Source organism: Chenopodium album, chromosome 14 (assembly GCF_948465745.1).
Source record: "Chenopodium album chromosome 14, dcCheAlbu1.1, whole genome shotgun sequence".
Classification (NCBI taxonomy): Eukaryota; Viridiplantae; Streptophyta; class Magnoliopsida; order Caryophyllales; family Amaranthaceae; genus Chenopodium; species Chenopodium album.
Genome location: NC_137847.1, coordinates 46,601,061 through 46,617,909, shown reverse-complemented (window position 1 = coordinate 46,617,909; position 16,849 = coordinate 46,601,061). Strand labels below are relative to the sequence as shown.

General features: G+C 36.0%; 2 protein-coding genes across 2 annotated transcripts; one reads left to right on the top strand and one right to left on the bottom strand.

Moving 5' to 3' along the window:
- Positions 1-512: 512 nt before the first annotated feature.
- On the top strand, positions 513-4,252 carry LOC145578176 (B3 domain-containing protein REM16-like). The gene is made up of 4 exons (XM_081635546.1): positions 513-629; positions 1,272-1,920; positions 3,056-3,252; positions 3,959-4,252. Exons 1-4 carry the CDS (start codon positions 513-515, stop codon positions 4,250-4,252), a joined length of 1,257 nt encoding a protein of 418 aa, XP_081491672.1.
- Positions 4,253-10,660: 6,408 nt separating this feature from the next.
- Positions 10,661-11,134, bottom strand: LOC145578175 (uncharacterized). Its single transcript, XM_081635545.1, has one exon. It carries the CDS (start codon positions 11,132-11,134, stop codon positions 10,661-10,663), a length of 474 nt encoding a protein of 157 aa, XP_081491671.1.
- Between the last annotated feature and the right edge of the window lie 5,715 nt (positions 11,135-16,849).

The window sequence follows — 16,849 nt, the reverse complement described above, 5'->3', positions numbered from 1 at the left end:
TGGAGTAAAACAAGCTTACCCTATAAAAAACATTGATCTTCCCATAACCCTTCGGGTTACCCATTATTACTTAAGTTTAGAGATAAAAAGTGTTACTAATACACATTATATCTAACAGAAGAAAGTACTCTATGTATGAGTATTTGACTTAGCTGTAGACTTGCACAAAACATCATAAAATCTTGATATAAAACAAAAATTGATACAAAAATTTCCTTTTTCATATACTTGGTGAATATGACAGGCCATAAAAGCAAGTAATCTTTTCTTTCCTTAAATAGGAAACTCTCAATGCTTTAGCAGTAAACATTTACCAATTTCCTCTGTCCTCATTTACTGTTATGTACTTGTATCAACTGAAATTCAACCATATATTATGATCTTCTGCCAAAAGATATGCTCTCTTAATCTCTTTAATATTTACTGTACTTGTTGATTCCAAAACTCTATTTCTCTTTCCTTCACTTTTTCTTCCTCTAAGCTTCTATCTTCTAAGCTTAGCTCTAGTAAAAATGGCAAAAAAATGCCAATGGTGTAAAATTAAGGAAGATTACCATTATTGGCGTGACTTTCCTTCAACAAATCACCAATTTCTTGTGATCATGGCCAACAATTTCCATCAACAACTGGTAATTTTCATGCTATTTACCATTTTATTTAACTCATTATTATTAGCCAAGTTTTTACTTGAGTTTTTTTTTTTTTTTTTTTTATTTTTTTTTTTTTTTATTTATTTTATTTTTTATTTAAAACTTATTATTTTGGTAGAAAATTACTCTAAAGTTTCTAGCATGTTTTACAAGAACATAATTTGTGATTGTGTATAAAGAGAAGTGCAATCACCGAGAATTTACTTTCAAACTATCTTAATATCAACATTTTATAGAATTAGTATAAGGTAAGCATAGAAAGAGTGTTAAACTTGAATATTAATTGTGCATTATCTAGCTTTAAACTTCAAATGGTTAATTTATTATGAACCGAGGAAGTATTAAACTTGTCATATAATTACTCAACTTATCACTAGTGAACATAACTTGTGATTAACGATAAGTATAGTCAGTGAAATCTTAGCTTGTTTGTTAGATTTGTCTTCGGTATGCTTTCAAAATATTACTAATATATAAATTTAGTAGAGGTATTAAACGTGTCATATTGATTGTGCATTAGCAAATGTAACACTACAGCGGGTTCAAGTTTAAAAAAACGAGGAAATATCAAACTTTCCATATAATTACCCAACTTATCACAAGTTTTTGTTTGTTTTGTAGAAAATTCCTCAAAAATTCATAGAATGTTTCAAAGAAAAACTCTCAACATGGTGTACTCTAATCGGACCAAATGAAAGCAAATGGAGAGTGAAGTTTGTTAGTGATTTGATGAAATTCTCTCACGGATGGGAGAAGTTTGTTAGTGATCATGGAATAGAATTCAATGACATTGTGGTGTTCCATTATGCTGGAGATTCATCGTTTATAGTCTCTGTATTCAACGGGGAGAATTGTTGTGAAAGGGAAGGCTCTCACTTCGCGAGTAATACCTCTTCTAGCTCACAGAATATTACTTGTACAAGCTCTTTGCAGTTCAAGAGGGTTGGTGACAACAATGGTTTGGGTACGAGTACTCCTGTTGCTGCTCCTGCTCCTACTCCTGCTCCTGCTCCTGCTCCTGCTGCTGCTGCTGCTCCTGCTACTGCTGCTGCTGCAGCTGTTGGCAGTTCGCAAAAACCCATTGTGGTTGATGAGGACGATGAAGGAACATATAATGACAATGATCAAGATCATGACCATGACCACGAGTCTGAGTATGACACTGCTACTACTATTGATTTAAGTGAGGAAGATTATCAAACTGAGTCTGAGTACCAGCCTGCTGTTTGGAGGCGGAGAACCAGGGCAAGATTATATTACTCTACTACAGGTGACAAGTCTTGTAACACCATCTTTAAGAAATTATGTACTATGTGATTCAAATTGCATGAGTTCTGGTAAAGTTTGAAGGTTTATTTATATACATGTTTTGATAATGCCACATTGATTGTCATGATATACATGTGCTACTTGCATTTCATGATATATGTAGCGCGATTCTTGAGGGGGAAATGTTGAACTGTGTTTGTAGAGCTGTTAGATCTGCATATGGCTCAGTATATGTGCTCCTGTTGGGTCGTTGCTCATGAATGATGTATTTGTTGATTGTTGATCCTTTTTTTTTTTTTTTTTTTTTTTTTTTTTTTTTTTTTTGAAAAGATTGTTGAACAATTTTTAAGATGATAGAATGAAGTAGCAGCAGCAGATGGAGCAATTCAGCAATATATGCTCGAAACACATGACCTGATAGTACAAAAAAGAGTTGGCTTGTTTTGATAGTATTAGTGGCGGAATAATTTTGACCTGATAATACAGACACATGAACATTTTTTAAGATGATCTTTGAGCTGAAAATTTTGGTCTTTGGAACAGGAGTAAAAATGCTCTCTTGGGCTAATGATCTCTTAATTGGATTTTGTTGATCCAATTTGTGAACACGCCGCTGTTCTAAATAGCTGATATAGAGGCATAGAGCAAAGTAAGTGAAATTGTTCACGAACAATTTATTTGTATGTTTTCATAAGAATGGACAATAAATCTTTAAGGCATTTAGCAATCATAGTAGAGCAAACACATGGGAAATTTCCTGTCAGTGTCATAACAATCACTGATTTACGAGCAGACTACAATCCTATTTGGAATAGTATAGCAAAATGTAGTCTGTCTGTGTATCTTAGAGTGATGTTTTGAATTGGAGATACAAATTATAAGACAATCTTTGGTGGGTGATTAAAATCATGAAGGTTGTGGCAGTGTATTCTTGATTATTTGCTGCATAATTAGTCTTTTGAAGCTGATATCGATGCAAAATGTAGTGTAAGGCTCAATCTATTACATACAAGAAATCAGAAAAATGTTATTACCTTGAATCTTTGGCCAAATTTATATCTTTGAAAGAAAATAGGTGACAGACGAAATTTTTTCTTTTCTAACTCCTATGAATTTATCAGCATATTGCTATGCAGAAAAAGCTTCTCGAACCAGAATGTGCTACGTATCTAATCGGAGGGAACCTACAGAAGAAGAAAAGGAAAGAGCTTTAGAAAAGGCTACAAGATTTATGAGCACTAAAAGATATACTGAGAGAGAGAAGAAGATTCCGAGCCCGCCTATGCTTCAGATAACCTTGCGGCCTATACATGTTTACAGGGGATTTATGCTGGTTTGTTTTACCCTTTAGTTCTTTTTAATTAAATTTTTTGTTTAAGCTATTGTGAGTATTTTATTTATTACTCTGTTCCAAAATAATGCAACTCAAACCTTTAGTTAACATGTTAGTTTTACTTGTTTCCCAACCTCAAAAATTATTATCATGGTTCAAATGTGCAACATATGATCTTGTTTCTTATGCCGGGAATCAGATTATTTGGTTTTACACCTGAAAAGTTAGTATAAACAACAGAGATGATAAAATTAATAACACAGAATTTACTTGGTTCGGTCTATGTGAACTACAGTCCTACATCTTAGTGTGGAGAAGATCTGTAAGTTTACCCTTTTGCATCTTACTATCTTAGTGTGTGACTGCAGTTGTGTACAAGAAGTGATGAGGTTAAGTCAATAAGACAAGCTAATGCCCTTTAACTCATTAACGAGTTGCTAATGTTGAAAGGCTTCGGCCATGTTAGAAGGACTATGCCTACATTTGCCCGTTGGGTAATCCATCCACTAATTAGAGAGGTTAAAAAGTATTCTAAATTGTTGAGTGGGATTTCACTACGTTTTTATTTGTATACTAGCGCGTTACTAACCTCAATGAATACAAATATTCTTTGTTACTCTTATTGTATGTAAGTACATAATTCACACGTTTTTGATATGCTATAGTTTAGTAATTTAACAACTTCTATATGTGGATGTGTAAGCAGAGACTCCCAAAGAAATGGGCAATAGAGCATATGGTCCATGGCTCTCAGGACGTGAAGCTGCAGGTCGGAGACCGAAGCTGGATTGTTGGATACAGATTGACTAAGTCTCGTAATACGGTTCTTCACTACTTCAATCCAAACTGGAAAAAATTTGTGCTTGACAATAATTTGGAGGAGCACGATTCATGTGTGTTCGAGCTGATTCAGAAAGGGTGCTTATCCGTCTTTAACGTCTACATATTTCGTGCCATTGATGAAATTGTTCCCTTGACACGGTCAAGTTACAGACCTTAAGCTGATTGAAGTACAATGACAAGGAAGATTGAACTATAAAAACAAGTACTCTGTAGTTACTAGATAGCAAAGCTTGTTTGAACTTTTACTACTAAATTAGATGGTTTAATTTGTATAATTTGGTGCTTAGAACTTAGGCATATCAGGAGGTTTATGAAAAGGCAGCTGTTCGCCAAGCAAAAGAAAAGGCATATCAGGAGGTTTATGAAAAGCTTGATTCCAAGGAGGGAGAAAGGATCATTTATAAGATGGCAAAGAGAAGACAAGAGGCAAGGAAGGATATTGGCATGGTGAAGTGTGTCAAAGATAAGAACCAAATGGTCCTAGTGCAAGAGGAGGGCATCAAGGACAGGTGGAAGGGGTACTTCGATGAATTATTTAATGGAAGTAATGGAGTTGTGATAGGAGATACCTCTATGAGTGATGAAGAAATCAACATGGAGTATGTGCGAAGGATTAGGAGAGTAGAGGTGGAGATTGCACTGAGGAAGATGAAACCTAAGAAGGCGGTTGGCCCTGATGGGGTACCGATAGAGGTGTGGAGGTGTTTGGGTAAGATTGGTATTGATTGGTTAACAAACCTTTTCAACAAGATATGGACGGCTACAAGGATCCCACAAGATTGGAGGAAGAGCACCTTGGTCCCGGTTTATAAAAACAAAGGAGACGCTCAAGATTGTTCTAACTATCGAGGAATTAAGCTTATGAGCCATACTATGAAGTTGTGGGAAAGGGTGATTGAACAAAGGTTGAGGGCATGCACAAGCATTTCAGATAACCAATTTGGTTTTATGCCTGGGAGATCTACTATGGAGGCAATCCATTTGATAAGACAAATGATGGAGTTTTATAGGGTAAAGAAGAAAGATCTTCATATGGTCTTTATTGATTTAGAGAAGGCATATGACAAGGTGCCAAGAGAGATACTTTGGTGGGCAATGTTGAAGAAAGGTATCCCACGAAGGTATGTAGACCTAGTTAAGGATATGTATCGGGATGTGTCAACAAATGTGAGGACATGCGGAGGGTTGACAAAAGATTTCCCTATTACAATCGGATTGCATCAAGGGTCTGCATTAAGCCCTTTTCTTTTTGCAACGGTTCTAGACGAATTAACTAGACCAATTCAAGATGAGGGTCCATGGTGTATGCTGTTCGCAGATGATATCGTTTTGGTGGATGAGACTAAGGATGGGGTTAATGTCAAGTTGGAGCAATGGAGGCAAAGGTTGGAATCTAGAGGGTTTAAGCTAAGTCGGAGTAAGACTGAATATTTGGTATGTCGTTTTGGCACTCAGAGGGGGACAAGCAATGAAGTGGTGAGTTTGGATGGAAAGGATTTGACCATGAGTGAATGTTTTAAGTACCTAGGGTCGATCATCCAGAAGAATGGTGACATTGATCAAGACGTGACCCACAGGATTAAGTCAGGGTGGCTTAAATGGAGAGCGGCCACGGGAGTGCTATGCGACCGCAGCATTCCCTTAAAGTTGAAGGGAAAATTCTACAGGACTGCCATAAGACCAGTGTTGCTCTATGGTACAGAATGTTGGGCTTCTAAGAAAGAGCATATTAAAAAGATGGAGGTTACGGAAATGCGCATGTTAAGGTGGATGTGTGGAAACACTTTAAGAGATAGAATCAGAAATGAGGTTATTCGCAAGAAAGTAGGTGTGGCGGGCATTGTAGATAAATTAAGGGAAAATCGTCTGCGTTGGTTTGGACATGTAAGACGGAGACCCGAGGGTGCACCGGTGCGAAGAGTGGAAGAGTGGGACCATGGAGGGATTAAACGAGGAAGAGGGAGACCAAAGATGACTTGGTTGGAAGGAGTGAGGAAGGATATGAAGTGCATGGATTTACGTGAGGATGAAGTTTTGGATCGTAAGGGATGGAGGAGAAAGATTTATGTTGATGACTACACGGAATAATCAAATTTGGTTCATGTTAGCCGACCCCACTTTTGGGATTAAGGCTTTGATTGATTGATTGATTGATTGGTGCTTAGAACTTAGAAGTTGGCCTAGAAAATATTTGAGTAGGAATTAAGGCAAACCAGCACTTTATTGAATGTATTGATCTTGTTTGTGCATGTATGATATTTAGACTTAGAGCAACACCTTTGTTATTTGATCCTATTAAATTGAGTTTTTATGTTTTGAAAAGTGACTAAAATTTAAGGATTTTTTGACTTTTACCACCAAAAAAAATCAAAAAAATGTTTTTTACCACCAAAACTTCTAAAACTTTTATTTTACCACCAAATAAAAAATTAAAAGTTGTTTTTTTTACCACCTGTCGTAAAAAACCTAACGGAATTTTTTAAATTCTTCGATTTTCGTGTCAAACACATGCTCTTTAGGGGTTTTGGGGGGCACTTTGGTCCTATGGAACCAATTTGAGGTCAGAATTGACAAAAAATGATCAGAAATGCCTCGTTTTGCGTGTTTAAAAAACCTCGATTTGCGTGAACACGCAAAACGAGACATTTCCGATCATTTTTTGTCAATTTTGACCTCAAATTGGAACCATATGACTAAAGTGCCCCCCTAAACTTATGAAAAACATATTTTGCGCACGAAATTCGAAGGAAATTTTTTTAAGCCGTTAGATTTAACGGTAATCTTGCCGTTTGGTAGTAAAAAACAATTTTTAGAAATTTTTTTGGTGGTAAAATAAAAGTTTTAGTGGTAAAAAATAATTTTTTGATTTTTTTTGGTGGTAAAAGTCAAAATTTCCAAAATTTAATTATTTAAATGATTATTCGTAATGATCCTTATATAGATAGAATAAAGCCTTGTTCACTTTACCTTAAAAAAATAATATTCAGTAAAATTAATTCCAGTTCAGTAAAATTAATTTCAATTCAATAAAAATAAGTTCAGTTCAGCAAAAATAATTTCATTTCAGTAAAAATCAGTAAACTTAAAGAAGAAATATAATAAAAAAATCAATAAAAATAATTTCAGTTCAGCAAAAATGATTTCAGTTCAGCAAAAATAAGGTGAAGTGAATGGACCCTAAAGGAAGCATGGGCATTTTACACAAAAACACATTACTCAGCTCCTTCTATCCCGTTGTTTGCTCTTAGGGGTGTAATTTTATATAAAAATTTTTGGTTGGATAGAGTTGACGGGAGTGAAAATTAGTGGGATCAAAGGTAGTGAACGTATGAAAAAAAGTAATGAACCCTCATTATGATTTATAGTACTTCCTTCGTCCCTTAATACAAAGCCTCTTTTTAACATTTATTACTCACATAATAAAGAGAAAAAGGCATTGTATTAAGGGACGGAGGGAGCATGAGGTAAATTCAGAAGGCAATTTAACACCGTGACAATTTGAAGGAGTAGAGACTAGAGAGAGTAGAGAATAATATTGAGGAGCAGGGTTATTACTAATTAGTGTTTTTTTGGCGGTAAAATAAAAATTTTAGAAGTTTTGGTAGTAAAAAACAATCTTTTGATTGTTTTTGGTGGTAAAAGTAAAAAAAAACCTATTTTTTTAAAACATCAAAACTTCGCACCTACTTGGCTAGTGTGATGAGATGTAGGGTCCACTAACTACCTTCTCACTCTATTTTCCTCTTCTTTCTCTCTCGATTTCTTATTCCCCTATATTGTACTCCACTCAAAATTAGAGAAAAATTTCAAATAAAATTACATATTGTTGTATTCCTCAGGGATTGTGTTTCTAGCTGACCCATAACCCATAGGGTTGCCTGATAACGTTATTATCAAATGGACAAAAGTACTTTGTATTTTTTTTTTGGGTGTTTCACATGATTTACCCTTTAAGTTAATTCGGATTCGGAGATTAATTTTGAGTGATTAGTATCTAGTCCCCACTCAATTGTTGTTGCGGGAAATAGAATCTAACCACCCAAAAAGTAGTCTTGTATATAGGGGTGTCCGTTCGGTTTTCGGTTTGGATTTAGTCCAAATCCGATCCAATCCGAAATATAATTCAGTTTTTAATTTTCCCATCCGATCCGAATTTCTCTTCCAATCCAATCCGAATTAAAATTCGGTTATTTGGATCCGATCTGAAAATCCGAATTATAATACATTTTTTTTAGCGTCTAATACGATTATAGAAATAAAGCTTTAATATAGATACATGTCTTCAAAATCATGATTAAAATAAATAGTTCAACATCAAGTCATTAATTAATTAATACAAAGTCTCCCTAATTTGTTTTAGGAAATTTTGACTTTTACCACCAAAAAATTTCCAAAAAATGTTTTTTACCACCAAATCTTCTAAAAGTTTTATTTTACCACCAAATTAAAAAAATTAAAGTTGTTTATTACCACCAAAAGTGAAGTCCGGTGATTGAAAAATGATGTGAGCCCCACTATAACGGCTATTTTTTTTGATTTTTCCTCCATTTGGTCACGATTTTCCGACCTGTATAACTCTTTCTTCGTCCTTTTTTGATCAAATTCACCCAATTCTCCAAAAATCTTCCAATTTCTCCCAATTTGCAACAAATTCATCGCAAAGAACCCTAAAAACAGCGGTACCTCAAAGAAATTGATAGATTGAAGTCTGAATTGAATCAATTTTGGTAAGTTGTTCGTTTCCAAATTCAATCGAGTCTTCAGCGTGATTTGATTCAATTTTGTTGTTTGAATTTTGTTTGTAATTGATGTACGAAGGTTTCTGAACCATAATTTGTTGACATAACTTGTCAATTTAAACAAAGCTTGAGTGTCATAAAATTAGGGTTCATGTTTATTTTGAAATTGGGGTTTTTTGAAATACTGTTTGTATTTAGGAATTAGGTTTACTAATTGCTGATTCCAATTATTTGGTACATGTAATGTAGTTGTTCAGTTTGATTTTGCAGCTCATAATGTCTTCTTTGAGTTATTCTCCTCCAAAAGAGAGAAGATGTCAATGTGGAGTTCCTTTTGCAAAGCTCACTTCTTAGACTAGGGAAAACCTAGGTCGTAAATTCAGAAGCTGCAAATTCTATGATCCAATTACTGAATCAAGGGGATATAAATCATTTGAGTGGATTTATCAACCAGATGGTACTCCTTGGCAAAGAGAGGTGATTAACAACTTGCTCTTGGATAAGAAATTGCTAAAGGGTTCATTGCTAACTAGAATAGAGAAGTTGATGATGCTTCTGGGTAGAGAAGATGCTTGCTAAATGAGATTGACAGCCTGAAGGTCAAATGCAAGGCTTTGAGTTCTGATAGGAAGAAGATGAGCAAAGAGTTTCAAGGGAGGAATGCATCTTCATTGAATCTGTGTATGGTAGCTGCTGTGATTGGTTGTTTTGCTTTAGTGTTAGGTATGTGTATTAGGTTGACAGTTTAGCAACACATATGTAGCATGAGGTGTTATGTTTCAAATGAATGTTTGTATTGCTAATAATGGAGATGTATGGATGTTATGACAATTGAAATGAAATAATACACTTTTGGTGGAAATATTATGGCAAATTAGTACATACTCATAAGATAAACAAATTGATGAAACATGAAACACATGTGATTAATTGTCAAGTCATCCAAAATGCTGACATAATCTAACATAAAGAAGATGTCAAACTTAACAGCAGTGACAGTATGTTTAGGAAGCTCCACAAAACACAAGACTTAATATCCTACACAAATACTTGTTCAATATCTTACACAAAAGCAAATGAAACTCTGTCAACTACTTTGAGTACATTAGTTTGTTGGCAAAATACATCAATTTCTTAATCATGTTGAGTATCCCACTCATCATCCTTGTGCATGAATTGATGCTGATGTAACCCCCTTGAAATTGGTAACTTTGATCTTCTGACTTTCTTGGTTGGAATTGGCTGTGAGGATGAGGTATTTGGCACATTTCCCATCTTTCTCCTGCTCCTTGTCACTGGTTGGCTAGCTGATGCTTTACATACATATTGTTGGGAAGACTGACTTGGTTGGGATGGTGCAGTTGCTTGTACCTGGGCTTGAGCCTTTGCCACTTCTAGAGGAAATTTCTTGTTTCCTATGCTGTTAGGGCCTGCAGTACCACCTAATGCAGCACTCTGCACATCCAAATCATGTAAAGTTAGATAATATACATTTTTACAAGTCATATAAACAGTTCAAAAAGCAAATTACCTTCTTGGCAGCTCTAATTTGACTCTTCCTTCTCTGCTCATTCATCCATGTTGTGTTCAGTGCTGGCCTGCCTCCTAGGGGTGTTGAGTTTTCAACCAGGGTTGGTGCCGGTGCAGGTTCTAGGGAACAAGTTTTGGCATAATGACAAAAACCCCATAATTCTTACTCTAATTCCTCCTTTTTGCCTTTTCACCATCTGCATTTCCACCAGATGTGCCTTCACCCTGTTCTAATCTCCTCTTCTTAGCTTTAGGTCTTCCATGTTGAACTTTAAATGCAGGGGGCAGAGGCTCTCTCATATGCACTTTATCCCAGTGCTTGTCCCAGGCACTGGCTGGAGAGGGGTCTCATAAGCAGCCAAGTATGTCTCCCTGTGGTAGTAAGGGTGCACATACAGCTCTGGATCAACCTTGTTGTCAAGCATAGCAGCAAATCCATGCACACAGGGCAATCCTGTTAAATCCCATCTGTAGCATGAGCAGGACCTTGTTTCAAGATTTACAACACATGTGTCCTCTTTGTACTCCACTTTATAGGTCTCACCCCTACCTGAAATGACCTTGCAAGTCCTAGCATATTTCTCCAACCCATCAAACACTTTTTTCACAAAAGGCACACACAACCCTTCCCACTCTTGTGCTACCATCCACTTATCATTGGTTCTTTTCATCATATATCGTCTAAGCCATTCCATTTGAGTTAGAATTGGCTTATCCCTAGCATCCCTTATCACAGCGTTGAATGTTTCACACAAGTTGTTTAACAACATGTTTGATTTGCAAGTAGGAGAAAATGCATGTCTAGACCAATGTTGGGGGGAATGTTTACTAGGTAGTCATATGCATCTTCAAACAAAAAGTTGATTGATTCCATAGCTACCTCAAAATCAGTCTGACCAAATGCATACTAAATTAAAACACACACACCTACAGACACACAAAACCAATGGAGTACAGAAATATCCACAAAACCAAATGATTACAAAAATAGACACACTTACCACAGTACAAGCCCTTGCAGCATTCCAGAATAACTCTTTGAATAGAGACCCTTGGAATTGAAGTTTGAAGTTAGACCAAATGTGTCTCACACAATACTTGGGCTCAGCTTTAGGCACAACAGACTCAAAAGCTTCTAACAGACCCTACAATCACATCAATTTTAAACTTCCTTTAGTACACAACAGTGATTCAACAAAATACTCAAAAATGGTGAAAAAAAAAGAAAGAAAAACAACATACTTTTTGTCTGTTAGACATAAATGTCAAGCCTTCACCTTTATCTTGACCTCCTATGTTATGCGACAAGTTTTCCAGAAACCAACCCCATGTCTCTTTGCTCTCACATTCAACAGTTGCCCATGCTATGGGAAAGATACTGTTATTCCCATCCTTTGCTACAACAACTAATATTTGACCAGAGTAAGCACTCTTAAGATGGCAACCATCTACCCCTATTATAGTTCTGCATCCAACCACAAAGCCATCTCTTAATGGAGCAAGACACACATACATCCTCAAAAAAAGGGGAGGTTCAGGTGAATCAATCCCATCAACAACAACTACATAGCCAGTCCCAGGATTATGCACAATAAGTGCCTTGCCATAATTCCAAACCATAGCATACTGCTCAGCTGCTGAACCAAATATTATGAGCTTTGCCCTGCTCCTGGCCAACCAAGGCTTAAAGTAACTCACCTTAATCCCAAGGTCAATCAAAACTCTCTCTTGAATTTGTTTTATCTTCTATGTTGGATTGGTCCTAAACTCTTCCAAGTATCTTTCTGCTATAAACTCAGCTGTTACCTTCTTATTCATCTGTGTTCTCATACAAAGATGCTTCAACTTCAGTGTCTTAATCTGCCAAGTTTCTGACTTCATCAATCTTGCAACATAAACCTTAAAAGGACACTTGATAGTCTTCCTGCACACACACTTAGGTAGTCTACTAGTCTTCTTGTTGTATACACAGTTACACCTCTTCTTACAATGAATAGTCAGTCTCTTTGTGTCATTATGAAAAAAATAGTATTCATACCTATTTTCTATTGCATGACTCTCAATGCTTTCCTAAGAACATAAACACTATCGAACCTCTGCCCTCTCAGTAACTGGATGGGCCCGTTGAAGTCAGTTTCACCATTAAACCATGGACCTAAGTCCTCATCCACATCAGAATCACCATTATCACTTTTGAGCTCATCAAAATCCTCTTCATCCTCCTCTTGGACAGTCACATCAATCTCCCTCAAATTCCTGTCAACTTTACCTATAGGAACACTAACCTTCCTAGGAACACCCTCACTCAAGTTCAAACTCCCATTTACTTCACAGGCAAGGACCTCTGTATTCTGTCTCAACCATTCCTCATCATCAACATCATCATAGAAGTCCTCTTCCCCTTCACTCCATTCTATGTCAGGATCACTAAGATCACTGTCAGACAGATCTGATAAATTGAACTCCCCTTCATTATCCTTAAATAACTCCCTATTCACTTCACTTTTCTCTGTCCCTTCTCCTTGCTCCTCATACAGCTTTCCTTTCCCCTTATCTTTTGCAGTTAATCTATTAGGAATAGCAGCACTCAACTCAAGCTTCCCCTTACCTTTACTGCAGAACCTAGGGCTTCTTCTAAGTGGTTGTTTAATAGGGCTCTTCTGTTTTGGGCTGGAGGTATTTGGGTTGGGCTTTAATCTGGGTACAAGTGGATCTCTTTTGTGTTTTTTTCTTCTTCTAGACTTAATGCATTCCCATCTATGAGCTTAAAAGGTGTGTTGGGAATGGCCTGGATAGTTCACTAGTTGTCACAAACACCTCAATAACCCCCTTCTTATTCACTGTTTCTAACAAGCCTTTTATCTCCTCACTATTCACCAAATCCCTCTTACTAGTTGTAAATGTCCTCCCCTTCTGTCTATACCATCACTTAAACTGCTAGGGGGCAGAACATTGACATACACAAAGCCATGGACAACAGATTCCCTTATAAAGTGAACATCAATGTTTGAAACACAAACATTTTTCATCTAATATACCCATCCCCCATCTCAACTTAATAACCTTTTTTTTTTTTTTTTTTTTTTTTTTTTTTTTTTTTTGTTTACCAATTAAAGAGGGAATATAGGCACCACCCAATGTCAATTTAATATGCACTTTGTCCATTCTGTAACAAACACAACAAATAAAGAAGCAAAACCATATCTGAAATCAATCCAAAATTTACACAACATTCAAGAACACCCGATTAATTAACATCAGCAATTAACAATTAAATAATGAAATCATATCCAATTCAACAGACCCAACTACAATTTATAATTAATCAATTCAGCAACAAGCAGACAGTAATACATGACAAAAATGTCACAGATTCACAAAATTAGGGTTTATAATATATTTTCCACAAATCCCCAAATTTAACCTAAAAAATCCAAAACTAAACCCCAATTACACACACTAAGTATAGTAAGATGCTTAAAGTACCTTTCTTTGTCAGATTCTCGAATCTATGTCAGTAAAGTAGGAAAAAGTCGCAAGCTTTAGGTCCCCCAATTGCTGTAAATGACGAACTGAAGCTGAGTTGTTAGGTTGATGTTGTGCCAGGTTTTCCTTTAACACTGACAGGCTAAAGTCGTATCACCCAATCAAAAATAATTCCTAAATCCTCTAAGTAATGCAGATAGGGAAGTAGGGTCGATTCCACAGGGAAACAAATCTTTTTATTCCTAATTAATATAAGCAATCTAAACTATTAAGTAACAAAATAAGATAATCAAAGGGAAACTAAACTACTAAGATTAAAGGATAGAGAAAATCAAGGGTTAAAAGCCTAGGGCATAGGTTCACCAATAAATAACATTTCAGGGTAAAACATAATTATCAATCATTAAGGCATCAATTAATCAGATCATAAAGGGCTTTCGCTACGTATTACAATCACAGAATTAATCTACCGGTATTAAATCTCATCTCTCGAATCTCTACTTAACCATTTATAAATTAACCTGCCTATTGAAACTATTAAGCCTAAATATCAACTCTCATCTCTCGAATCTCGAATTAATATTGCTAAACTCATACATAAAAGACCTGCGCAAATCTAGTTGCATAGCATTAAATCAATCAATAGGAAATTAATTAAGCATTGACAATCAATAACAATAAATTACCCCTTCATATTATTTTTGGATCCCCATAAACCCTAGAAAGAAAATTACTCACGCATAATTAAATCTAAACTAATCAAAGCAATTAAACAAGTCATGATAAAATAAAGAAATAAAATTACTGAAATTAATAGAGAAGAAATCGTTACCAAAGTTAACGGAAATAATGAGTTGAATCGAGAACAAAGTGTAAAGTTGTAGAGAGAGAAAATAATACTAAGAGTTTAATTAAGGGGAGAGAGAGAAAAGTTAGAGAGAGAAAGAGAGAGTTTTCGTCCTCAACTCGCTTAACAAAAGCGTACTTATACTAAGCTAGAAAATCCTAAGTTAAAACAAAGTAAAACGACGCCTAATCTCCCTCCAGAAACACGCGCCCGATCGGGCCCGCCTTTTTCCTTGCCCTCTGATTCTGGGCAGCCGCCCGATCGAGCCAAAGGTTGCCCGATCGGGCTCGGCTTTGCTTGGACTTCGATTGGGCTTCACTTCTTAGCCCATTCCGGATTTCCACTTTGGGGCTTGAATACTCGGTGTCTAATGCTTGGTATCTCATATGTCTAGCCCTTAATCACCGGTTTGATGACTCTAACCGGCCCTGGGCCACGAAAACTGGTCGTGCTCCCCCAATGCTTGTAGTCACTCCATAAAATCTCGGGAAGATGCTCCAAATGTGCAATTCCCTACAAAATTCAACCAAAACTACAAAAACACTAGAAAACACAAATTAGTAATAAAAGTGGCCCAAAAGAGCCAAAAACACTACCAATTATGACCAAGGGACGGGAGTAAAATACTATATAAAATAGACATATCAAACTCCCCCAAGCCAAACCTTTGCTTGTCCCTAAGCAAAGAGCTCATCAATGAATACATAAAACACGCCTCACCCCAATTAATCAAAATCAAGAACAACTAATTCAAGGCAAATCTAACAAACATGCTTCAACATCAACCAATCTCATCCGTCCAATCACTCAATCGCTTTCCATCCCAACCCCTTTAATGTGAACAATGCTCTCCCAACTCACAACACCCGTGTGTTTAAGAAAACATACACTCAACCTAAATAGTCGACTCAGAATATGTCAAGTCATCCTTTGCATTGATAAACGACTAATTTCACATTCACACAACTCTACGCACAAAGGTCGGAAGGTCTTTATGTAATGTAAGGCTAGGGGAAAGGGTAGGAAATATTTGGGAAAATGTAAGAGTAAAGTCATGCTTAAGGGAGCCATATCCTAATAAAACCAAGGTCAAAAATAAATAATGACCAATCATCTCCAACATAACTTAACTCCACCAAAAATTCACCAAACAACTCCAATCATATCAAACAAATCCCAACACTTACAATTTCACTCACAAAAGTATAACAATGTAAAATTGAGTGAATAACAAACTTTATTTTCCAAACTTGAATTTTCCATTGAAACCCATAATCTTATTTCTTTCTTTCTTTTGATCAACCTCCACTTAAAACATTTGAACATTAAACATTTTTTTTTCTTTTTGCTCTTTTTTTTTCTTTCTTAATATCTCACGTTGGAATTTCAACTTTTGAACACTTTTTTCGATTTTTTTTCCAATCAACATATAAGAACAAATAACTCCTCATATCCACCCACATTGTGCAAATAAATAAACACACTACAAACTCCCTCACCTCACTCACTATTAGCTCCCCCAAGCCAAGCTTGGGATTAGTAACCAATGGGGCTTAAATAGGCTTGTAATGTGGCTAAATAAACAATAAAAAGTCAAGGCAACAACATGGGTAGCAAGAAGGGAACATATGTATCTAAAATCATCTGAAGGTCACCTAAAAGAACAAACACCTTCGTCCTCCTCAATGTGCATATTAATGAGTCATACAAACATTACTCAAAGTTAAAAACCAGTACTCAACTTCATTGACATACCAGGAACTAACACACAATTCCTAACTAAGTCAACTAGTCAAGCACTATATTCACAAGTAGTTGGGCAAAATTGATGCATGTTAAGGCATCCGAGCAATTAAACTTCAAATCATGGCTAACCTATCCACAATGCTCATCATCATATACCAAAAATCAAAACAATTTTCAAGTATGGGGCACAGGAAGCATGATTTACAATTCATTGGAACGTATTTTTGGATTTTTGATTTTTTGATTTTTCAATTTTTTTTTATTTTTTCATCTTTTTTTTTCAAAGCAGTAAAACTATACTAGAAAGCAATAAAAAAAGAAAGAAACCATACCTCAATCCAAAACTCCCCCAAGCCAAAATCAAACAATGTCCTCATTGACTCAAGGATTAGCTCGGCGCGGCTAA

What these genes read in the sequence shown, in the direction of transcription:
- LOC145578176 (XM_081635546.1), top strand. Translation starts at nt 513, where the DNA reads ATGGCAAAAAAATGCCAATGGTGTAAAATTAAGGAAGATTACCATTAT. An exon ending in ACAATTTCCATCAACAACTG is followed by an intron (nt 630 to 1,271) that starts GTAATTTTCATG and finishes TTTGTTTTGTAG; the next exon opens with AAAATTCCTCAAAAATTCAT. An exon ending in TTTACAGGGGATTTATGCTG is followed by an intron (nt 3,253 to 3,958) that starts GTTTGTTTTACC and finishes ATGTGTAAGCAG; the next exon opens with AGACTCCCAAAGAAATGGGC.
- LOC145578175 (XM_081635545.1), bottom strand. Translation starts at nt 11,134, where the DNA reads ATGTTGTTAAACAACTTGTGTGAAACATTCAACGCTGTGATAAGGGAT.